The sequence below is a fragment of the Mixophyes fleayi genome, chromosome 4, assembly GCF_038048845.1.
Source record: "Mixophyes fleayi isolate aMixFle1 chromosome 4, aMixFle1.hap1, whole genome shotgun sequence".
NCBI lineage: Eukaryota > Metazoa > Chordata > Amphibia > Anura > Limnodynastidae > Mixophyes > Mixophyes fleayi.
This window is the reverse complement of record NC_134405.1, coordinates 71,313,983-71,333,546: the sequence shown is the minus strand read 5'-3', so window position 1 is coordinate 71,333,546 and position 19,564 is coordinate 71,313,983. Positions and strand designations below refer to the sequence as shown.

Sequence of the window (19,564 nt, the reverse complement as noted above, 5' to 3'; positions counted from 1 at the left end):
CATCCAGTACCTGAAAATGTGCAGCTGCAAGAGGTTTATGCTCAGCCATTGACGAGCACACACTGGTATTATAGAGCATGCTTAAACCTGCTATACTGTAATGCGTATGACATCAGCACCTTATCATCTCTTTGGAATGGAGGGGAAGACAACCTCAGGTAAAAAATTGAAGAAAGGAATGTAGACTGTGTGAGTCTCACATCAAGCACAGCTGTTTTTACAATGTTGCAGACACTGGAGTGTCTCCTTCTGGCCCAAGTTCTCATCTATGTACAATGGAACCCAATAAATAAGACACAAAGTTTTTGCTTCCTCTTCGTCTACTGGAATTCTGAATGCCAACACAAAGAATAAAACACCACAGAGACTGAAGAGGGAAGTGTCCATCGAATGCACGTCCATAATCCAAGTCGTTCAGTGTGCACCAGTCCTAGCTGTATGGCTGGTGACTCATGAATAGATATGTTAAAAGGCGCATTCTGATTGGTCAATGCGTACAGGTTTACAGGGACGGTTTGGATGAAAATGGAGGGATACATCCAGCAGAATGAACAGCTGAAAATAAGCTAAATAAAAAAAAGTATGGGTATTTATGAAAACCCTTTCACGAGTTTAGCTAGAACCTCAGAGCAAAGACAAAAATGACTACAAGAGGTTAATACTAATGCACTGTATAGGTAATCTACATATTAAACGTAAAAATAGCTTTCTTTTCTTCAAGGTCGGACGTGCCAACAAATTAACTGAAAAATGGATTTTCTACTCCCGTGGATATATCATCTGTCCCTAGATATAAATATATCTATGTATATATTCTGAAATGCCAGCAGCATAGTATATAATAGAATGGTCCATTACAAGCAACACTTTTCAATGTTTCAAACAATATAAAAGTATATATTAACCATCTTACCGGCAGATGGGCCTACAATGCACTGACTACCTTGTTGAAGACCCATCTGACAGCAGTGTTAAAATATCAATCAATCAATCTGGACCAATGTAGATACTTCAGTAACAAAATGCAACACTTGTAGGGCCAGTCCTTGCTAAGCTGGACGCACTCAATGATCCATGCGGAATACTCAGAATTCAAATATATCATGAAGTTCCATTGTGAAGTGATGTCCTTCTCATGTCTTCACCGCTTCGCATTGTGCAGGACACGCTGAGTAGAGTTCCCAAGTCTTGGGGGGGAGGATCACGGACCCCAAAGTGTGTCCTGTTAAGAATATCCGTCCCAGCTGTAGGCCGAGTTGAGAGATGAGCAGGGTGGGTCGGCAAAGCTGCTCTGTAGCTGGGGAAATGCCCTCGTCGACTGCAGCTTCCTCAGACCACTGTGAAGCAAGAGACAGAATTAGGTCTGCAGGCAAAAACATTACTGCGTACACTTGTTTACCGGTTTTTATCATTAGTGTCTTTTTTTTCCAATGTAACTTTAAACAGAAACTGTCATTTCGTATATGAGTATTCAAATAGCATGGTAGATTGTACAGCCCGTTGAGAACCTTCCTGTTTAACTCTGTAGATGCAAACAATATGTTAGCTGCAGGTATACTTGAGAATTTCTCTATAACTCGTAATGTAAACAGATCCTGAATATCTACCAAAATCTTTCCAAGATAAAATCAGTGCTTAGAAAAATGAGCACTGTATCCAATAGACATTGAATGATGAATAAGGGTAATATGACGTCATAGTATATACATTATACACATTGATCGCAACAGTGCCACAATGTATTTAGAAAGTAAACTGTTTTCCCTGTCAAATTATAAATAGTACAAATGAGGACATCTATAAAATGCAATATTCCTGATTATTAACTAATACTTGGTGAATTGATAGTAGCACTTCTTGAATGTGAATCTTATTTTTTCCGCCCGCTCAGGTCAATCTGCTAATAAGGACAGGTGCCCTCAATATAGTTGGTTCTCAGTCACCCACCAGCACCATGGGGCCTCCTTGTGACAACAGTCTAATTATCTCCACCATGTAAATAATTACAGCGCTGTCCATGTACATGGACAGGATGCATTAATGTTATAACTATACCTACGGGACTAATACTGTAAAAAAAATAATGGAAGATTGCATTCGGCCAGTGGGCTTCCAATTGGACAGCCCTGAACTTGTTCTTTCCCACCCTAAAGTAAGGAAGAGGTGCTTTTTCTGTGCTTATAATTTCCATCCGGTTCCTCCTCCCTTCTACTTTGTGCTCATACACATCACTCTGACATGCAGACGGATAAATAATACTAGATAGAAAGATATACACGTGTACATAAATGTATGTTTGGAGAGAGGGAGAGACAGAAATGCAAATATTTACACACACACTTTTTCTCTGATGCTCGAAAACAGCCTGATTTTTAGCTTGTCTCTGTTGAGGCACTGGAAAATATGTGGTTATGATTTACATTTTCTGAGTATTCTAATACATACCCCAAGTTCGTTTAAAATTAACATGAAATATAATGTTATTGGTTCAGCTCAAGGGACGATGTACACATTTCTGTGTCAGAATATTTCTAAGGTAACCTTAGTTATGGTGAGTCCTTGTCCGTGCTTGGTGTTTTGGGTGTCAGCTGTTTTAGCACCAACTATTATGTGTGCATCATTCACAAAGCAGAAGTCACCTCGCGTATCATATATATATACACATATATAGACATATATATTATCTTCTGTAATCTAACTTAAAAAGCAAGGGGCTCTAGAGTTAGATTGGGGCTCTGCAGGATTAGTGGGCTTGGGGAAACTGTTAAGGAACAGAATACTGCTCACTTGAAATCTGAGAACATTCTGTCTACATTACTGGTCCATGAGCTTGTATATATTATAGTATACCATACTTGCCAACTCCTGGAGACTCCCGAAATTGGGGTAGGTCTCCCGGACTACCGGGAGAGCAGGCAAGTATCCCGCACACTGGAACTTACTCCCCAAAATGACGCGATTTGCTGTGAATTGCGTCACTTTGGCCCCACCCCCACAACAAAAACGGCATTTTGTCGCAGGGAGCTGGGCCAAAATAACACGATCCACAGCACCCGCCCCCTCCCACAATGTCCCCTTCCCGGGATCTCCTGGAATTTAAGTTTTAAAGGTTGGCTAGTATGTAGAATACTATTATAGTATCTGCTGTCTTACATAAACTGCCTATATCAAGGAAAGAGGGAAGGAGACAAACCATATAATGACCAATTGGATTCTGGTGTTTTCCTAGTACAGTTTGGAAGATGAAAACAAACGTCTGCTTGGTTGGTATGGTATATACCACCTTTTTCCTATGCACCAGTTTCCATAAATGTCTCTAAATATTTCTGGGAGGAATTTTCCAAAAACATACTGGTAGGTTAATTGGCTGCTATCAAATTGTCTGTGTGTCTGTGTGTGTGTGTTAGGGAATTTAGAATGTAAGCCCCAATGGGGCAGGGGCTGATGTGAGTGAGTTCTCTGTACAGCGCTGCGGAATTAGTGGTGCTATATAAATAAATAGATGATGATGATTTTCATGCGCGATACATTTTTGTTTTGACTTTCTTTTGAGTCAGGAATCATTGATGGCGAGAGATCTGCGAATTAGGACAGACCTAATTTGTAATTCTTCCACTCAGCCATGCATTTAACACTGGAAAACAGCAGGTGTGACTTGGCTGAGCCCCTGACTTGAGCATACAGCAGAACCTCAGATGGGAGAGGACTCTTTCCACATGTTTCCATAAGACACAAAGTGACTCTGTGCACGTCCCCGGCTCACTCAGCCTCACAATGGCAGCGTTATTTTCACGCCGGCAGTTAAACGTTCCTCCAGTGGATACTGTAACCTTTCAGTGCTGCTGTTCCCTGGTTTTAAACTGTATCTGGCAGGAGGCCATGGATTTATGGTCTATGTTTGGCCTTTTCACCCCCTAAACCCTGAACCTCGCTGGTTTCCAAGCTCCTTCCTATAGAACACGCTGTTTCCACTTTATACCTTGGGATGAACGTCCTGCTGGGCTGCTATAAAATTAGCACAAGCGGAAAACCAGCTTGGTAAACAGTAGCAGATTTAAGAAATCACTGGGACTCACAATGTGTAATAACAAACAATTACACCTGTTGGATACTCTAATTTGCATTAAAGGATAGCTCCGGCCAACAATTATATTGTATTATGTAGTGTGTGGGTGTTTTTGGGGGGCAGCAATGTTAGAATTTCCCCTCTCTTCCCCACTTCTACCTTCCAGAAGGAGAGCTGGGACGCTGTGAGAACAGGCAGAGGAACGGTAAGTACATACTTTTTATTTTGTCACATAGCTGCCCCCTATAAACTAAATAAAAATAATTCTTGTTTGGAGTCACCCTTTAAAAGACCACCAAACCTAAATTGTAATTGGCCTTATAGGGAAAAGCTATCAATAACATTTACAATATAGGAGCTTATTAGAAATGAAAATATTTCAGATAATGTGTCAGTGGGGTAAATATTTTTTCTCAAGCACAGCAGACTTCCTGTCTTAAAAAGGATCAGTGATTTGAATTTAAATGTATAGAAAGTGTAAGTACGATGCAAAACCTTTTAAGTGTTGTCTAAATATATGGGAAGATTTTAGATATAATTTTGATTATTATTATTATTATTATTAACTCTTTTATATGAGGCAACTTGTATTTTAGGTTTAGGAATTGTTTAAAATGAAAATACACTTTTTATAAGTCGGCCGTATGAAGAAAAGTCATCGGCAACACATTGGTCTGTAAACTGCACATTAAAACTTATTAAGACATGTAACATGACATAATCATCCTCCTTGTCCACAGAATAGCGCCGCACACTAACAAAGGGTTGGTTGATCCAGTTACCTGTCTCTGTTTTGCAGCAGGAAGCACCACCTTTAAAGAGGCCGCCTGGCTTCTCACGCCAACACAGAACTCCTCGACACCACTCACACTGCTTTCTCCACCTGCAACAGCTGCAAAACACAAGAGACTTGTGAATAGAGGGTCTCAGGAATTCCCAGATCTAACTTTCAAACCCAGAGCTCAAACTGGCCAGATTAAAGAACGTAGAGCTAGTATTGGCTGGTATGGGCAGGGCCGGTGCTGGGAGCTCCGGTGCCCCCATGATTGTAGCTGCCGCCTGTGCCGTGAAGCCCCTTTAGCACTCTGCGACATATGTGAGGAAGTGGTATCATTGCACATACGACGCTCCCCCGTATGCCAGTGCTTTTTCTGATACGTGTTCTTTTATCTACAGAGCAGGGACTGGAAATTGACGAGGCGAAAAAAAAGAAAATTGTCGGGGCACCGCGGTAACCTTACTACCGCTGTTCTTATCGGGCTTACCGTGTTCTACTGGCCCTGGTTATGGGATACAAACATAGGGGATGATTTACAATTAGCTTCAATTACATTTGTACCACGTAAAAATGTGTAAACATTTTTGCCACAGTTTTTTGAGCTGCATGCTTGGGTTCTTCCTGTTACCCCATACACATGGAGGGGCGGATCCGGGGCATTCATGTACAAGGGCATGCCCCTTTAAGAGACTTCTTATTTTTGGTTATACATATCTTTCGGATACATTCTTTACCAAGTGTAAATACTGAGTCCTACACAAAGATGCAGTTTTCAAATGATGATAATCAAGGTACATTTGCCCCAAACACATCTACAGTATACACTAGATTTGAGGTTGTGCATATCTTAATATGTCTGTACCTCAAAACACAGACATGGAAATCTTGTGTATGCAACTATTACTCACCCCCAAAAAGCAATTTTTTCCCTTATGTGCCTCAGTTTTGAACCATGTTATCACACTAACCCCGAACTGTAGAATGGTATCATTACCGTGACCCTGTCATGTATATAAACAGATTCTAGAATCACGCCAACATTTGGGCAAGTATAAATATTTATGAGAATTACTGAGAGTTTGACAAGAGCTAATTGAACCAAGGTGGTATAGCTGGATGTACAAGCCATGGAGGGAGGGAGCACAGCTTTATAGCTGATTTTTGTTATCGATTTTTCTCAGGAATGCAAATTGCAATTAGTCTTTTTAATCAGGCTGTAGTACTGATGTTAGCATGGTCGAATGCGCATGCCAAGTACACTTTAGTGCTATCTAACTGAATTATTGTGTAATATAGCATTGTCGTTCAGCTACACCTCCACAGGAGGGTATAACAGCCTGGTCATATGTTGTGATGTAGAGGAAACATTCGTACTTACTGCATTAATATGCAGACCACAATGAGCAGAGCTGTGGCCACCACTGACACTGCCACTAGTGCAGTGATGGTTTGCTTCTTCTGGTTTGCAGCAACAACTGCTAGGAGGTCAGCATGTTCACAGCGTGTACCAACGTAGCCTTGAGTACATCTGCAAATACAGAACAAGATACCTGTGATCAACAACAGTGCAGCTAGCAAGGATCTAGAATGAGCACACTTAATGGAGCTCCAGGAAGAGGCCCAGGAAAGTGCTGATTGGTAGACTAGGTAGTAATGGTAGACTAGCATTGTCTCATGCTCAGTCATTACATAAGGCGCTATCATTCTTCCCCATGAGAAAATATATAGCTGTACTACTCTGTGATTTCATAAGCCTGCCTGCTATGTCCTGTGGCAGCATAGACTGATGGGAAAATATAGGTGTGAAGCCCTTGTCAAAACCTCCTTCAAACAGTAGTTTATAAAGCAGAGAGTAAGTTAAACTTCACAAGAGCCTTCTTTTACAAGATAGCATCTATACTCCACTGTAGATCACTATCTTCCCTATAGTCAGGTAATAATAATAAATCTTTGGCCCTCTGCTTTTCTCACTGTAACCTCTTCTCTTGGGGAACTCATTTGGCCTCTGGTACCACGTCTACATTGATGACACCTAAATCTACCTTTCCTCCCCTGATCTCTAACCTCCTGTACTCTGGAGTAACTGACTGTCTATCTGCTATCTCCACATGGATGTCCCAACACTCCACCTCAACAAGTCCAAAACAGAGCTTACACTATTGTGACCCAAATGGAAGTTATCATATGAGGGTGAAGAACAAAAATAGATTTTATTTTACAATAAAGTGGGTTTGGGGAGTTTTATTCCATTGCACTTTATTTAAATGTTTTAATTTTTTTGCTGTTGTGGAACTACACATACCAGCATGCACTGATAGCCACTGACGGGTAGGGCATTCTAGAGCTGTTGGGTTCAACTAGCACCAGCGTGCCCTTCCAGCCACTGCCTTCCAGAGCATGCTGGGACTTGTAGTTCCACTAATATGATAGGTCCATCACACATTATTATCATTCACAAAAAGTGACTTGAACAAGAGAGAAAAGGCTGTAATCCTGGTGCATGATGGGGACTTACATACAGGCTGGTTCTGCCTCCTGCACTAGAAACCTGCAAGTTCCATGGAAGCAGTAATCACTGTGAGCATCTGGGCAGTCTAGGAAGTGAGATCTCACTGCTGCTGCAACTGGAGGATCTGCAGATATAAAGAGATTAGATAAACAAGGTATTGAATACGGTTCATTGTACACAGGTTACAGGAGACAATGCATCCCCTCTTGTCCAATATAAGGATGTTACCAGTTAATAAGGAGTACCATGTCCATGTAAATACAAGATGCAACAAACAGGTCAAGGTGACGTCTTATACCCCTGCATCTACCCGGGTCGTACGACCCAGGACTTAGACCAGGGTCTTTTGCAGAGTTATTCCTGGGTTTGACCCGGGTAGCTGCCGCCAGCCCGAACGCTGAGACCCAGGTTGTAAAACCAAAAACGAATGAAGGTTTAAAAATTAATAAAAATAAAAAATCAACATCACAAGAGGAGCCAATCAAAGTCCTCTTGTGATGTTGCTAGGGAGACCCAGGTAGACCCGGGTTCATTGTGAGCCAGGTCGACCCGGAGTTTACCGGGATGGGAGGCTCTGTCACCCGGCACTATCCTAGGTTCGTATACCCAGGATATTGCCGGGGCGGCAATGTGAACACAGCATTATATACTTATATTTCACAGTAGGGGGTGCGTTATTACCTATTATTTATGAACAGTAGTTTTGACATATTAATCATTTGTATATTGAATAGAATAAGTTTATTTTAGCAAGTTAGGAACAGTATTTAAAAACCATTGGGTAGCTGTCCTTAAGAATGAGTAAAACATTCATGAAAATTAGAATAAGTATCTAACATTCAAAGACAAAACATGGTACTTGGTAAACATTTATACACATTAGGGGGTACGTGAGATACATTTTCACACAATAGAGGGCACTTAGCAACGATTTACCCAAACATTTACCATCATAAGGGATTACATTATATGAAGAGGTTGCAAAGCCCACACTAGATCTTCTCATCTGTCTTGGTTCTGAACTTGGACCTCTATGTCTCCAGACCCTCAGACTTGGTGCTTGGAAATCATTTTATATGACTACTACCATGAATAGTGTCACTTAGAACCATATCATTTATTAAAGTTTTAAAAATGTACATATATATTATAATATCTGATAACATTTGCAAGCACTTGTAATGAACCCTAACCTTCTCCCCATTACAAGAGCAGCACTTCATGAGGAACCCCTGCTTCTAAGACATGTTTTCTTTTTATAACTAGAGGATACTTGAGACCTGAAGGCAGAAGAAAATACCCCTTTCCGCTTTGGTACGCCACGAAGCAGAGGAGAGGCTTGGTAAGTGAGGTGATTAGTATAATATAATCATTCTGTCAGGCATGCTCTGCCTCACCAATGCTATTCCCCTGCTTTCAATCCAGTGCTATAGATCAGTGAGGGCCACAAACATGAGTTTAAAGACTAGTTATGGAGAGACACATCCCTGCCCAGTTAGAAAGTAACATAATCTGCGTGCTTCTTCACAATCCCTGTGGTCAGAGGTTACAGAGTGCTTGGGCAACCCTGAACCAGGCCCGCTAGAGCAGCGGGAAGAATCTTCTGCCCGGACCATTGTACACATTAGGGGAGCCGTTCAATTGGCAGATGTGCTAAGCACTAGCAAGTAACATATTTTTTTAAATTCTTAATTTTGAATGAAATTAGCCTCTTCTTTACAAACTTATACACAGTCTCATGAACATTTTACTAAATTGTTAGATTTTTTTCCTCCTGGTTTTCTTCTGTGTTTTTCAGCACTGTATTTGTATCATCATATTTACTCTTAGAAAAGTTCTGCTCCGCTTTCTGCATTGCTCACGTTATCCAGATAACAGAGTTCTGCTGTATCCAAGGGTGACGAGAATAAACAGGTCTCTTTGGTTATAAAGAAACATGGCTGGAAAGTAGAAAATTGACCTTGATAAGGCAATGTGCTTAATAAAAGTTCCATAAGAGTCATCGGAAGGAAAACACTTTAAATGTAATGAAAACTTTTTTTTTTTTCATTACAGTGGAATAAATTGTACATTTTTATTACATCTCGTTTTACACAACAGTAAAACATAAGACTGATGATCGTTTTCCTTCATAAAGTATATGACGGATGTATGATGACAGCGTTTATATGGAGCAGCCTGTCTGTCACTCACACGGTGCTTCTCGTGTACTGGAATGAGCCAGTGACATATAAAGATAATAGACACTCATTTGTAATCACTTGCCATCATAGAACAGCTGTTACATCAGCATCTGCATGCAGCGTCTCATTTAGACAAACCTCTCAAACACCCCACTAATGATGTCAAAAACGAAAATATCGAAGATGTCTAGCAATACCTCATAGGCCGTATGAGATGTTTGCCACAATATCTGGAATTTGATGGGTTAACTTGCCCTGCCTGCGGTCATCTTGGCCACACTTTGCGGTTATGTTGGAATTTGCTAAACAGCTTTAAAATTCCCTGGATTAGAGAAGTTGATAAGTAATCATTTAATATGCAGAGGGAGCAACTGGGGTGTTCTACAAAGACCTGTGTTGTTTTCTAAAAATGACAGGGTACTAACAGGAACAGAAACACTAACAGAATTACTAACAGACGTAGGTATCTCAGGATAAATGGGGTCAGTCAGCTGGATTGCCTGCTACAAATACTGCCAACATTAAAGGGTCTATTTACTAAGCTGCGATGAGCCAAAAATCTGGAGAAAACAGTTGTTTTTTCCAGAGAATGGTCATTGCAGCTCTTCTATTTATTTATTTATCAGAGATTTACCCTGCCTTAACCTTTTGAACGTTGGTCAGTGCAGTCCCCCTGTGGACTCCATCGCTGCCAGATAAGCCTCCAGCATCCAGTGCCAGGTACCATTGCTATGTAACCACAGCACGGTGGCTTAGTGGCTAGAACTTCTGCCTCACAACACTGGGGTCATGAGTTCGATTCATGACCCCAGTTTTTTAATATATAGATAATTTTGGCCCAACCCCCGTGACGTAATGGCGCCCAAAATTATGTGATTCCCTTAGAATCGCGTCATGGCGGTTCTAATCCTGCCCACCTCACTAGGAAGTGGGCAGACGCGGGAGGATGACCCACTCTTCCGGGAGTTCGGGAGACCTACCCGGAATTCAGAAGTGTCCTGGACATTCCGGGAGAGTTGGCAAGCAGTGGGCACGGAGGATTGTCGGGGGGAAGGGGGGGGGGGGGGGGTTTCCCCCCGCTGACCCAAAACCCCCCCGCAAAAAAAAAAACCTGAGAGAGAGCTGCTGCGCATGCGCAGCAGCTCCGTTTCGCCAGCACTGTCCCATACAGCAGCCGCGGCGCTGTCTAAGAAGCGTCTGCGGCGGTGCTGTATACAATACAGCACCGCCGCGGACGCTTCTTTGACAGCGCCGCGGCTGCTGTATAGGACAGTGCAGCTATAGTGGTCACTTAGTTAGCGCAGGGGGGAGGTTTCTAGAGACTCAGAAACCCCCCCTGCGTGCGCCACTGGCAAGTATGCCTTAAACTGGGCCTGTAACCTAAACAGAGTGGAGGCAGCCACTTAGTAAGCTGAGCCAATATTCAGCCTAAGAATTATTGACATCACTGAAGCATTAATTGTACATTGGCTCGGCACACAAGATGGCTGCCACCACTGTGCATAGGTGACAGGTACACTCTACTTGGGACCGTCTGTCAGGTAAAATGTCTAATTTAAAAACTGTTTCCTAGGGTCTAATCAAAACAATATTGGGTGAAACTGAGGTGAATTTACCTGAAATAGTCTTGAACTTTGTCTACAGCTGTGTTTGAGTATAGATGTTTAGGAGGATTAAACAATGTCAATTAATTTTTACCTCAAACTGAGTGCCTGCGATAGAAGGATAATATATAACTAGACAGGTTTAGATCTATTGTTCCTTCTAGCCAAGTGATTACACTTTTTATTTCTTGTAACAAGAAGGTCCTGGCCCGTTCACTAGGCCACCTACCAGGTGTATTGTCTCCCTGCCTCTTCTCTCCTCACCTTGATATTCCAACAATGAGCAAACCCTGAACTTTCTGTGACCACCTGTTTACGACGGCTTTGAACTTTATCTTAGATGTCTGTCCTTTTGAAGTCTTCCCTCTCTACTCAATAAACTAATTTATCAATATACTAGAATGGACTTAACCCTCTGCGCTGCCACATTGATATCCTTACAGTTCAGACATGTCCTGTTTTTTTTTTCCAGTAGAGTCCTGATTTTTGCCACTGGAAATAATTTGATTCAGAATACTTCTTTTCCTAGGCACCTACAGTAGATTAACAGAATGAGCGTGAAGGGGGGGGGTGATACCCTATAACGGTTTCACTGTCAAAGCCCAGAAAAAGTGCTGCTTGTTTATCAATAAACCTTTAAGCACCAGGACTACCCTTCCAGAGGCTACTCTGCGGTATAGGATGCCCCAAACCTTAAAAAGACCTATTAATTGCACTGCCAGCAGACATATTTGCAGATGAATCTTCCAAAAGACACAACCTAATTTTCAACATCACGCTGAGCAAACAAGCTGTGCTGTTAATGGAACGCTCTTTGAACCCTTAATGCAGGGACTGAAAAAGAGGGCAGGAGATTTCGCTTTTATAGCAATCCCTCCACCCTCTCCGGGGGAAACTGCGGGACGAATAAAGAGATTGATGCAGGTTTTATTTAATTTTCTTTTAGTCCTGCATATTTATTGAAGAGGAGGGAGAAGGTTAAAAATAAAAAAAACCCTCTTTTCAAGCAGGCGCCACACAATCGTAAACAGGACGGTTGGGAGTTTCAGGTTTCAGCTACTGACTTGTGAGCTGAGGTTTATGAATGAAGTCTGTCATAGTAGCATGTATGTGTTGTGGAGGTAAGTCCTCGCCCAGTGAAAAGTTATAGCATATAATATGCCACTAAGTTCCTAATGCCGACCTAAATCATTATACTAGTGTAATGTTTTCTCTGCCAGAGGAGCCGTCAAAGCCTTGGCAGCAATATCTACACATATTGTATGTCCATACGCATGAAAAGGTGAGAACAGAAGCTGAGGTGAAATCATGGTTTGGATGAGAAAACCACCAACAGAAGCTGGGGCACAGTGTGATTTCACGGAGGTCAGACATGCTGGGGAAAAAAGAGCAAAATAAAATGAACCCTTTCTATTTTATTACTTTGTGTTCTATTTTAGACTTCTATGTATCAGTGACAAGGGGATCCCCTAGTCGGGGTTAGATACATAATACAAGTGGCATCAATGTTTTATTCAGATAGGAATAAGTTGCTGCTAACGCCCTGAGCCACCAAAATAAAGGATATGTGTAAAAATAATATGTATTCAAATTTCCTAGGGGTTTCGGTTAAACATACAGGGCCTGATTCATTAAAGAGAGCAAAGCAGAAAAAAGAAGTAAATTGGCTCTTGGACAAACCATGTTATAATACAAGGGGTGCAAAGTAATGTATTATTTTGCACATAAGGAAATACTGGCTGCTTTCTCATGTAGCACACAAATATTTATTTCTCAACCCCAGTCCTCAGGACCCCTAACAGTGCAGGTTTTCCAGGTGACAAGGGAAATAATTATACCACCTGTGGATCTGTTGCAATGTGTCAGCCAGTAATGAATACACCTGTGCTAAAGCAAGGAGATATGGAAAACATGCCCTGTTAGGGGTCCTGAAGACCAGGTTTAAGAAACACTGATCTAGGACATGCCCTACCCCAACTATAAACCTGTCCCCGCATTTTAAATTTACCTCCCCCTCCAATGCAACATGGTTTTGCCAAGGTGCAAATTTACTCCGCTTTTCTAGTTTTGCTTGCCTTAATGAATCAGGCCCTTAGGGTCAGGTCAAGTTTTCCCGCCCTTACGTGACCCTATATGCCCTTATTTGTGTTAGATGTGCGTTGCCAAAAACAAAAATCACCTTTTGTGATTTCCTGGTCATGTCAGTTTCTACCTAACGGGTTTTTCTAGATAAATGAAAAAAAACAGAAAATCAAAATCTTCAAGAAAAATCTATTTATCGCTTCAACAATTATATTTTATTTTTACTTTCACTCATATTACAATGCAGCTCACCTGCTGTACTGTGCTATAATTTCATATGTGCGTTAAATGCTTAGCTTCACTGTAATCTGTTATGAAATATAGCATGTTACAGATTAATACAATATAGATAGATAATGGCAAATAAAAAACAAGCACCATTATGGTGTGTTCAAAAGAAGATGAGGTAAAAATTGTAATTAAACTGAAGAACCCCTTTAAGAAACATGCGCCCCTCACCCCCTGACTCGAGTCACATGACTCATTTTTGGAAATGATGCAAGCATCACATTTACAGCATACTTACCAACTTTCTGAAGTTGGCTTCCGGGAGCCTGCAGGGGGAGGTGGGCGTGATGGCATTTTGGACCCGCCCCTGTGATGTAATGACGCAAACGCGTCATTTTAAAGCAGGGGGCGGGGCCAAACGCAGCAATTCCCGGTGAATAGAAGTGTTTTAGACCTAATTCTGCCCACTTCGCAGATGCGGGAGATTGCCACACTCTCCCAGGAGTCCGTGAGACTCACACGAAATTCAGGAGTCTCCCAGACATTCCGGGAGAGTTGGCAAGTATGATTTACAGAGATGGTAAAACACATGAAGAGAGTTAGAAAGATCACCTCATACATACTTGTTTTGCTCTTGTCTCAGCTGGCATCATAGTTCCGCCAACACTCGTTCATTGTTGAAAGGTGTTATATGTGCACCATTAAATGCAGTGACTGGTATTAGGTGACTGTCACATGTTTACAATTCTCACTGTGGTCAATATTTTATGGCCAACTTTCATCCATACCTGACATTCTAGGAACAGTTCTCATCCACACAAGCTGTGATTCATGTATCTTGGGTTAAATTTTGGCGGACCATGAAGCTTTACAATCTCCACTATGTTTGGCTGACTGGGCTGACAGGCACCTGAATCCCGGTCTGGTCCCATAGTGGGCTACCTTGGTCTGCGTACACTGGGCTGCCTGCATTCATTTTCTTTTAAAATGTTCTAAAAAGACAGAGTCTCGCTCCCCTCGGGCTAAAATTCACCAGCTAGCCCCTGCTGTACATTTTTGCACTTTAGATACTCAATAACATCTAACTCTCCCGACTACAGGAAAATAGAAAAATTGCATCTAAAATGCAGAAAAATACATTTTATTGCACAGTTGGGCAATACTGAATATTATAATAGAATATTATAATATCATCATCAGCAGCTATATATAAAGCGCCACTAATTCTGCAGCGCTGTACAGAGAACTCACTCACATCAGTCCCTGCCCCATTGGAGATTACAGTCTAAATTCCCTAACATAAACACACACACGGGGCCAATTTGATAGCAGCTAATTAACCTACCAGTAAGTTTTTGGAGTGTGGCAGGAAACAGGAGCACCCGGAGGAAACCCACGCAAACACGGAGAGAACATACAAACTCCACACAGATAAAGCCATGGTCAGGAATCAAACTCATAATACTGACAATTCCAGGGGCAAACATTGTCAAAGGACTGTCCCTGCAAATTAGAGACAATTGGCATCTGTACCATATATCTGTGTCTTTGATTTGTTTGAATTGGGGCAGGTATTATTTATTATACATCCTGGAATCCATGATTTTCCTGCAGTCTAGCATGGCCTACTGACTTGGAACATACAGTACGTACAGACAGACAGATCTGCCAAGCTCAATGCGTCCTTCCTGCCTTTGCTTACAATAGTAGATGGCCAGGAGTAGTAGTTAAGAGATGGAAGATACTACGGAGGGGGCACAATATGTATTAGTGGCAACTTTGAGACTCTGCTCATGAATCAGGAAGGAGCAGATACAGAAAGCTGCCAAAACTCATTGAAGCATCTTCTATTGACACTGAACAAGACATCCTCCCTGGGCTTCAAAGCTGGGCGTATTACTTCCCGTTACAATAAAATATACAGAGACAACAATTCACTTGAGCTCTGAGAAAAAAAGTCTTTGGCACCTCTAGAAGAATCACCCTCAGTGCTGTAGACTCTGACAATGAATGAAATTAATTTAGAATTAGGAGCACATCCAGCTTGGCGGAGAAAATAATAAACGGGTGAAAACTAGCGCACCTACGGAAAACACCGGACTTCAATCGGCTGAACCTGCTTTGGATCGCCCTTACTGAACATGGCCTACGTTAGTCCACCCCTTCCTTCTCCCATTCCACCTCAAGCCCTAGTAAGTGTCAGTTGAGTGCGGATATAATTTGCATGCATTTGCGGTCATTGGCGTCAGGTCCATTTCTGCGCATACAAAGAGCTATTTCCCGTAAGCTACTCTGCGCAAACTGATGTATGTCAGAACATGACTCTGGCCCTTAGAGTTACCCAGTATTTGTGTTCTCAATCCAGAAGCAGCCAGTATTCTCTTTACATACATTTGCACCCCTTGCATCACAATATAATATGTCAAAGTACAAATTTGGTGCATTTGCTCTTAACGGTAAGCGAGGCCTTTTTGTGGGCTGAGAGTGCAGCCTCAATTCACTAATATTACCTAGTACAGTGTTGGCTAACCTGTGACACTCCAGGTGTTGTGAAACTACAAGCCCCAGCATGCTTTGTCAGTAGATAACTAGCTGAGAGCTGGAAAAGCATGCTGGGGCTTGTAGTTTCACAACACCTGGAGTGTCACCGGTTAGCCATCACTGACCTAGTAAGTAACAGGGAAACACTGTGTGTAAGTGACAGACACACATTATCTGAAATGAATACATTTCAGGTGCCAGCGCCATTTCCTTTGTTTAATATAGATATTAATAGATTTTGCACAATCCTGTATTGCAATATTTAAATGAAGTATGTTTTGTATGGGTTGTTAGTAGTATACACCCATATGTAATATTTACCATATCTGCACCATGTGTTCACTTTGATCCTACCTAAGACAGATTTCTTCACTTTGATGCGAGACAATTACATCACAGTTCCCTGCTTGTGGCCACATCAAATAGGACCAGGGTAATTAATCATGGCTTAGGCTGTAGGAAAAGCACACAACACATTTGAGCTGCCAGCTTTTTACAATGGAGAGCAAAAAATAAATCAAAGTTGAATGCACCTATGTTCACAGAACGTGGTCGCAGTAAAACATCTGCTGTCACCTTCTAGACATGGTTGTCCATCGTCTACCTGGACGGATGGTCCAAATGTCTGAGTGAAATATTCGCCTACGACAATGTGCTTGATATGAATATTGATCACACGCACAACAACACTTTCAATTCTTTTCCTGTAGAAATTTCGGCAAACTGATACCCTACTGAGCTGTGAGCAGTTCTCTCAGCTAGCTAACTACTGGTGCCACCTAATTTCTGCCACACTTTGACCTGGTTTTGACCTGTGTTGCGCCTGCGTCTTGATCCGACTAGGGTAGTTTTTGCGGGTAGACGCCCATAGTAACTGAATTATTCACGGTCATGCCTGCATAACTCCGTGTTCCACCCTTTCCCTCCTACTGAGACGCCAGCTGTGGCAGTGTACACTGCGTCTGAAAAGCAGACGGAACTGAAGGGAACTGTTGCTTACTGCTCATGTCCCATCAGTGGAAATGTGCAGGATGCGCCTGAAATGGACTTTGCATCCGACTCTAAATGAGGCCCATGATGTATGCATAGCTGCCACCATTTTAAAATAATTTCCAGGGATACAGTCGTCTAAACATATCGCATGTGGCTTGCAGCACTACAATTCCCATGATGTCATATTTACAGACCTTGATAATAATGCTCCTTTTGGATTTTTAATTACTCCGTTACTATAAATCATTTGGCTTCTAACATGACGAAAACTTTATCAGGCAGTCGGTCATTACCGAAAACATGGAAATTTCGCACTGTCAATCTCTAATGTGTTTAGCTAATGTCCTAGATAATATATAATCCATTAACAGTGCACACTGACTGCCTTCATGGTCCACAAACTGATTGGATGACGGAGGCAGCTGTACAATCAGAGACGTCTGCAGTGGTGAAACGCACAATCCTCCACCATCCCTTACATTTAGAATGCAGAGATTAAGAGAAATGGCGCTTGGGAAATCTAGAGACACAGCTTTCAGCTGAACACATATTATATGGTTGTTAGAGACAATAATATGTATTTACTATTAAACGGTCTATCAGGTCAAACTCTCAGCAAACCTTCTAACACCCGTGTTATTGACACCTGCTTATTGTGTAATAATCTTGCTAAGTGATAGCAAAGTTCATACATAATGAAGAAACAGCTTCTGGTGGCCTGACAGACAAGGCTAGATAAGCAAGTCTGTCTTACATTTATCTCCCTGACCAAACATCTGTATAATAAGACAAACTTGTTATTAAAGGACCATTAAACTTAAACTACAAGTTGCAGATTTACCTCTCATTCTTCCAGGCACAGTCCCAAGACTTCTCATTGACCATATCCCTGTTAGAGAGACTGAAGTAATACATAATACTATCTCACTTCTCCAGTATCCTGTAAGTAATGCTCAGTATTACCACTCTCTCTGCGCTATAAATTAACATTTTTCAAGGGAAGTATTTAAAACACAATACGATTGTGTTCAGGGGACATGCTGTGTCTGTACAATGTGCTATGTACATAACGTACCTGGCAAGCAACATAGTGTCCCTGGAAATTGTATTTAAATGTTGGCAAAAAACGAAATTACTTTATATGATAGCTACTAAAACATTCAGAACTATATATGTAACATTATCATTTAAGTGAAGTATAATAAAATTGGAGAAAGGACTGTGACTACACTAAACACTTTATTTGCCTGTTTGACTATCTGTTTTGCTGACCAGATGTGGGCGATTTTGGCTCCAGAAGGCATGAGCGTAGTAGGATCATCAGCCGACCATATTTTCCATCTTACCCAAAAAGATCTGATTTGTTTGTATAATTATTACATACTTGCCAACACTCCCGGAATGTCCGGGAGACTCCGGGAAAGCGGGCAAGTATCCCGCATACGGAACTCACTCATCAAAATGACGCGATTCGTGGTGAATCGCGTGATTTTGGCCCCGCCACCCACGACAAAATTACGTTTTTGACGTGCACGGGTGTGTGTGTGTGTGTGTGTGTCAAAATGCTGTGATCCATCGTGCCCCGCCCCCTCCCGCCCTCCAACCACGCCCCCTGACCCGGATCTCCCGGAATTGCCTTCTCAAAGGTTGGCAAGTATGCTATAATATTTGTCCATATGCTCCAAAGTCAGGCCGATTTGTACAAAAACAACCAAATTGGGTGACAATATATTTGCATGTGTGATCATGTGCTGGTGCTGCATTTACCAGACGGTGAACACGGCATCACTGGACCTCAAATAAGTTTTCAAAAGATCGCCATGGTTACCACACTGTCTGATGATGGCACAGTATTATGAATGCTGAGGGTGTGGTTCCATAAGTAATCTCTATTATTCTGAGGATCCTTCCTGTAAACACATTATAGGTGGCTCTACCACAGCCCCTGATAATGTGCCACAAATATATTTAAGGGCATTGCAGTAAACCCGCCAGCACCTAAAATGGCAGATAGACAGCCAATAGTAATGTAAATAATGTGGTTACATGCAATGTCAAAAATATTTTCTTTTATTATGGTTTGGGAACTTTTATACACAATTTTGAGTTTTACAAGACTGTTTTTTGTTTTTTTTATATTGGATGAGTATGTTTAAATTAGTGGCTCTTTAAAGTGTGTGGTCCATGGCTCACTGTGTTTTTTAAATATCATAATATTGGCAGGTACGTGATTACTAAACGGTGGTCTGTGAAAACAGGATGCAGGGGGACTGTAATACTGCAAAGTAATTCAAAAAAGATTATGACAAAGAGTGCAGTTCAGGTCTCAGGTTGGAGTATGAGTACGAGCATTTCCGCTACCAGATGATTTCATAGAAAAAAATTCCTATAAATCACCCACATACTTTATACCATCAATGTTATACAGAACATTGGAAATCCCCCTGTGATTTATAAACCAACGACCCACACCAGTCTCTCTTAAATCCTCAGACATAATTTTCCCTGAAAGTACTAACTGCTCTTCCTTCTCCCAATCAGTTTAGCCGGAGGATTATCAGGGATAAGAGAGACTGCAGG

At 41.6% G+C, this 19,564-nt stretch overlaps 1 protein-coding gene across 1 annotated transcript in view; it reads right to left on the bottom strand.

Annotated features, from left to right (window-relative positions):
* Positions 1-655: 655 nt before the first annotated feature.
* TGFA (transforming growth factor alpha) overlaps positions 656-19,564 on the bottom strand; it is a 43,279-nt gene continuing 24,370 nt past the window's right edge. Inside the window, exons 3-6 of the mRNA XM_075207419.1 lie at positions 7,360-7,477; positions 6,223-6,372; positions 4,849-4,958; positions 656-1,337 (exon numbers count right to left, since the gene is read on the bottom strand). Coding sequence (XP_075063520.1) covers positions 1,330-1,337; positions 4,849-4,958; positions 6,223-6,372; positions 7,360-7,477 — 386 coding nt within the window. The 3' untranslated portion in view covers positions 656-1,329. The remainder of the gene's footprint in view (positions 1,338-4,848; positions 4,959-6,222; positions 6,373-7,359; positions 7,478-19,564) is intronic.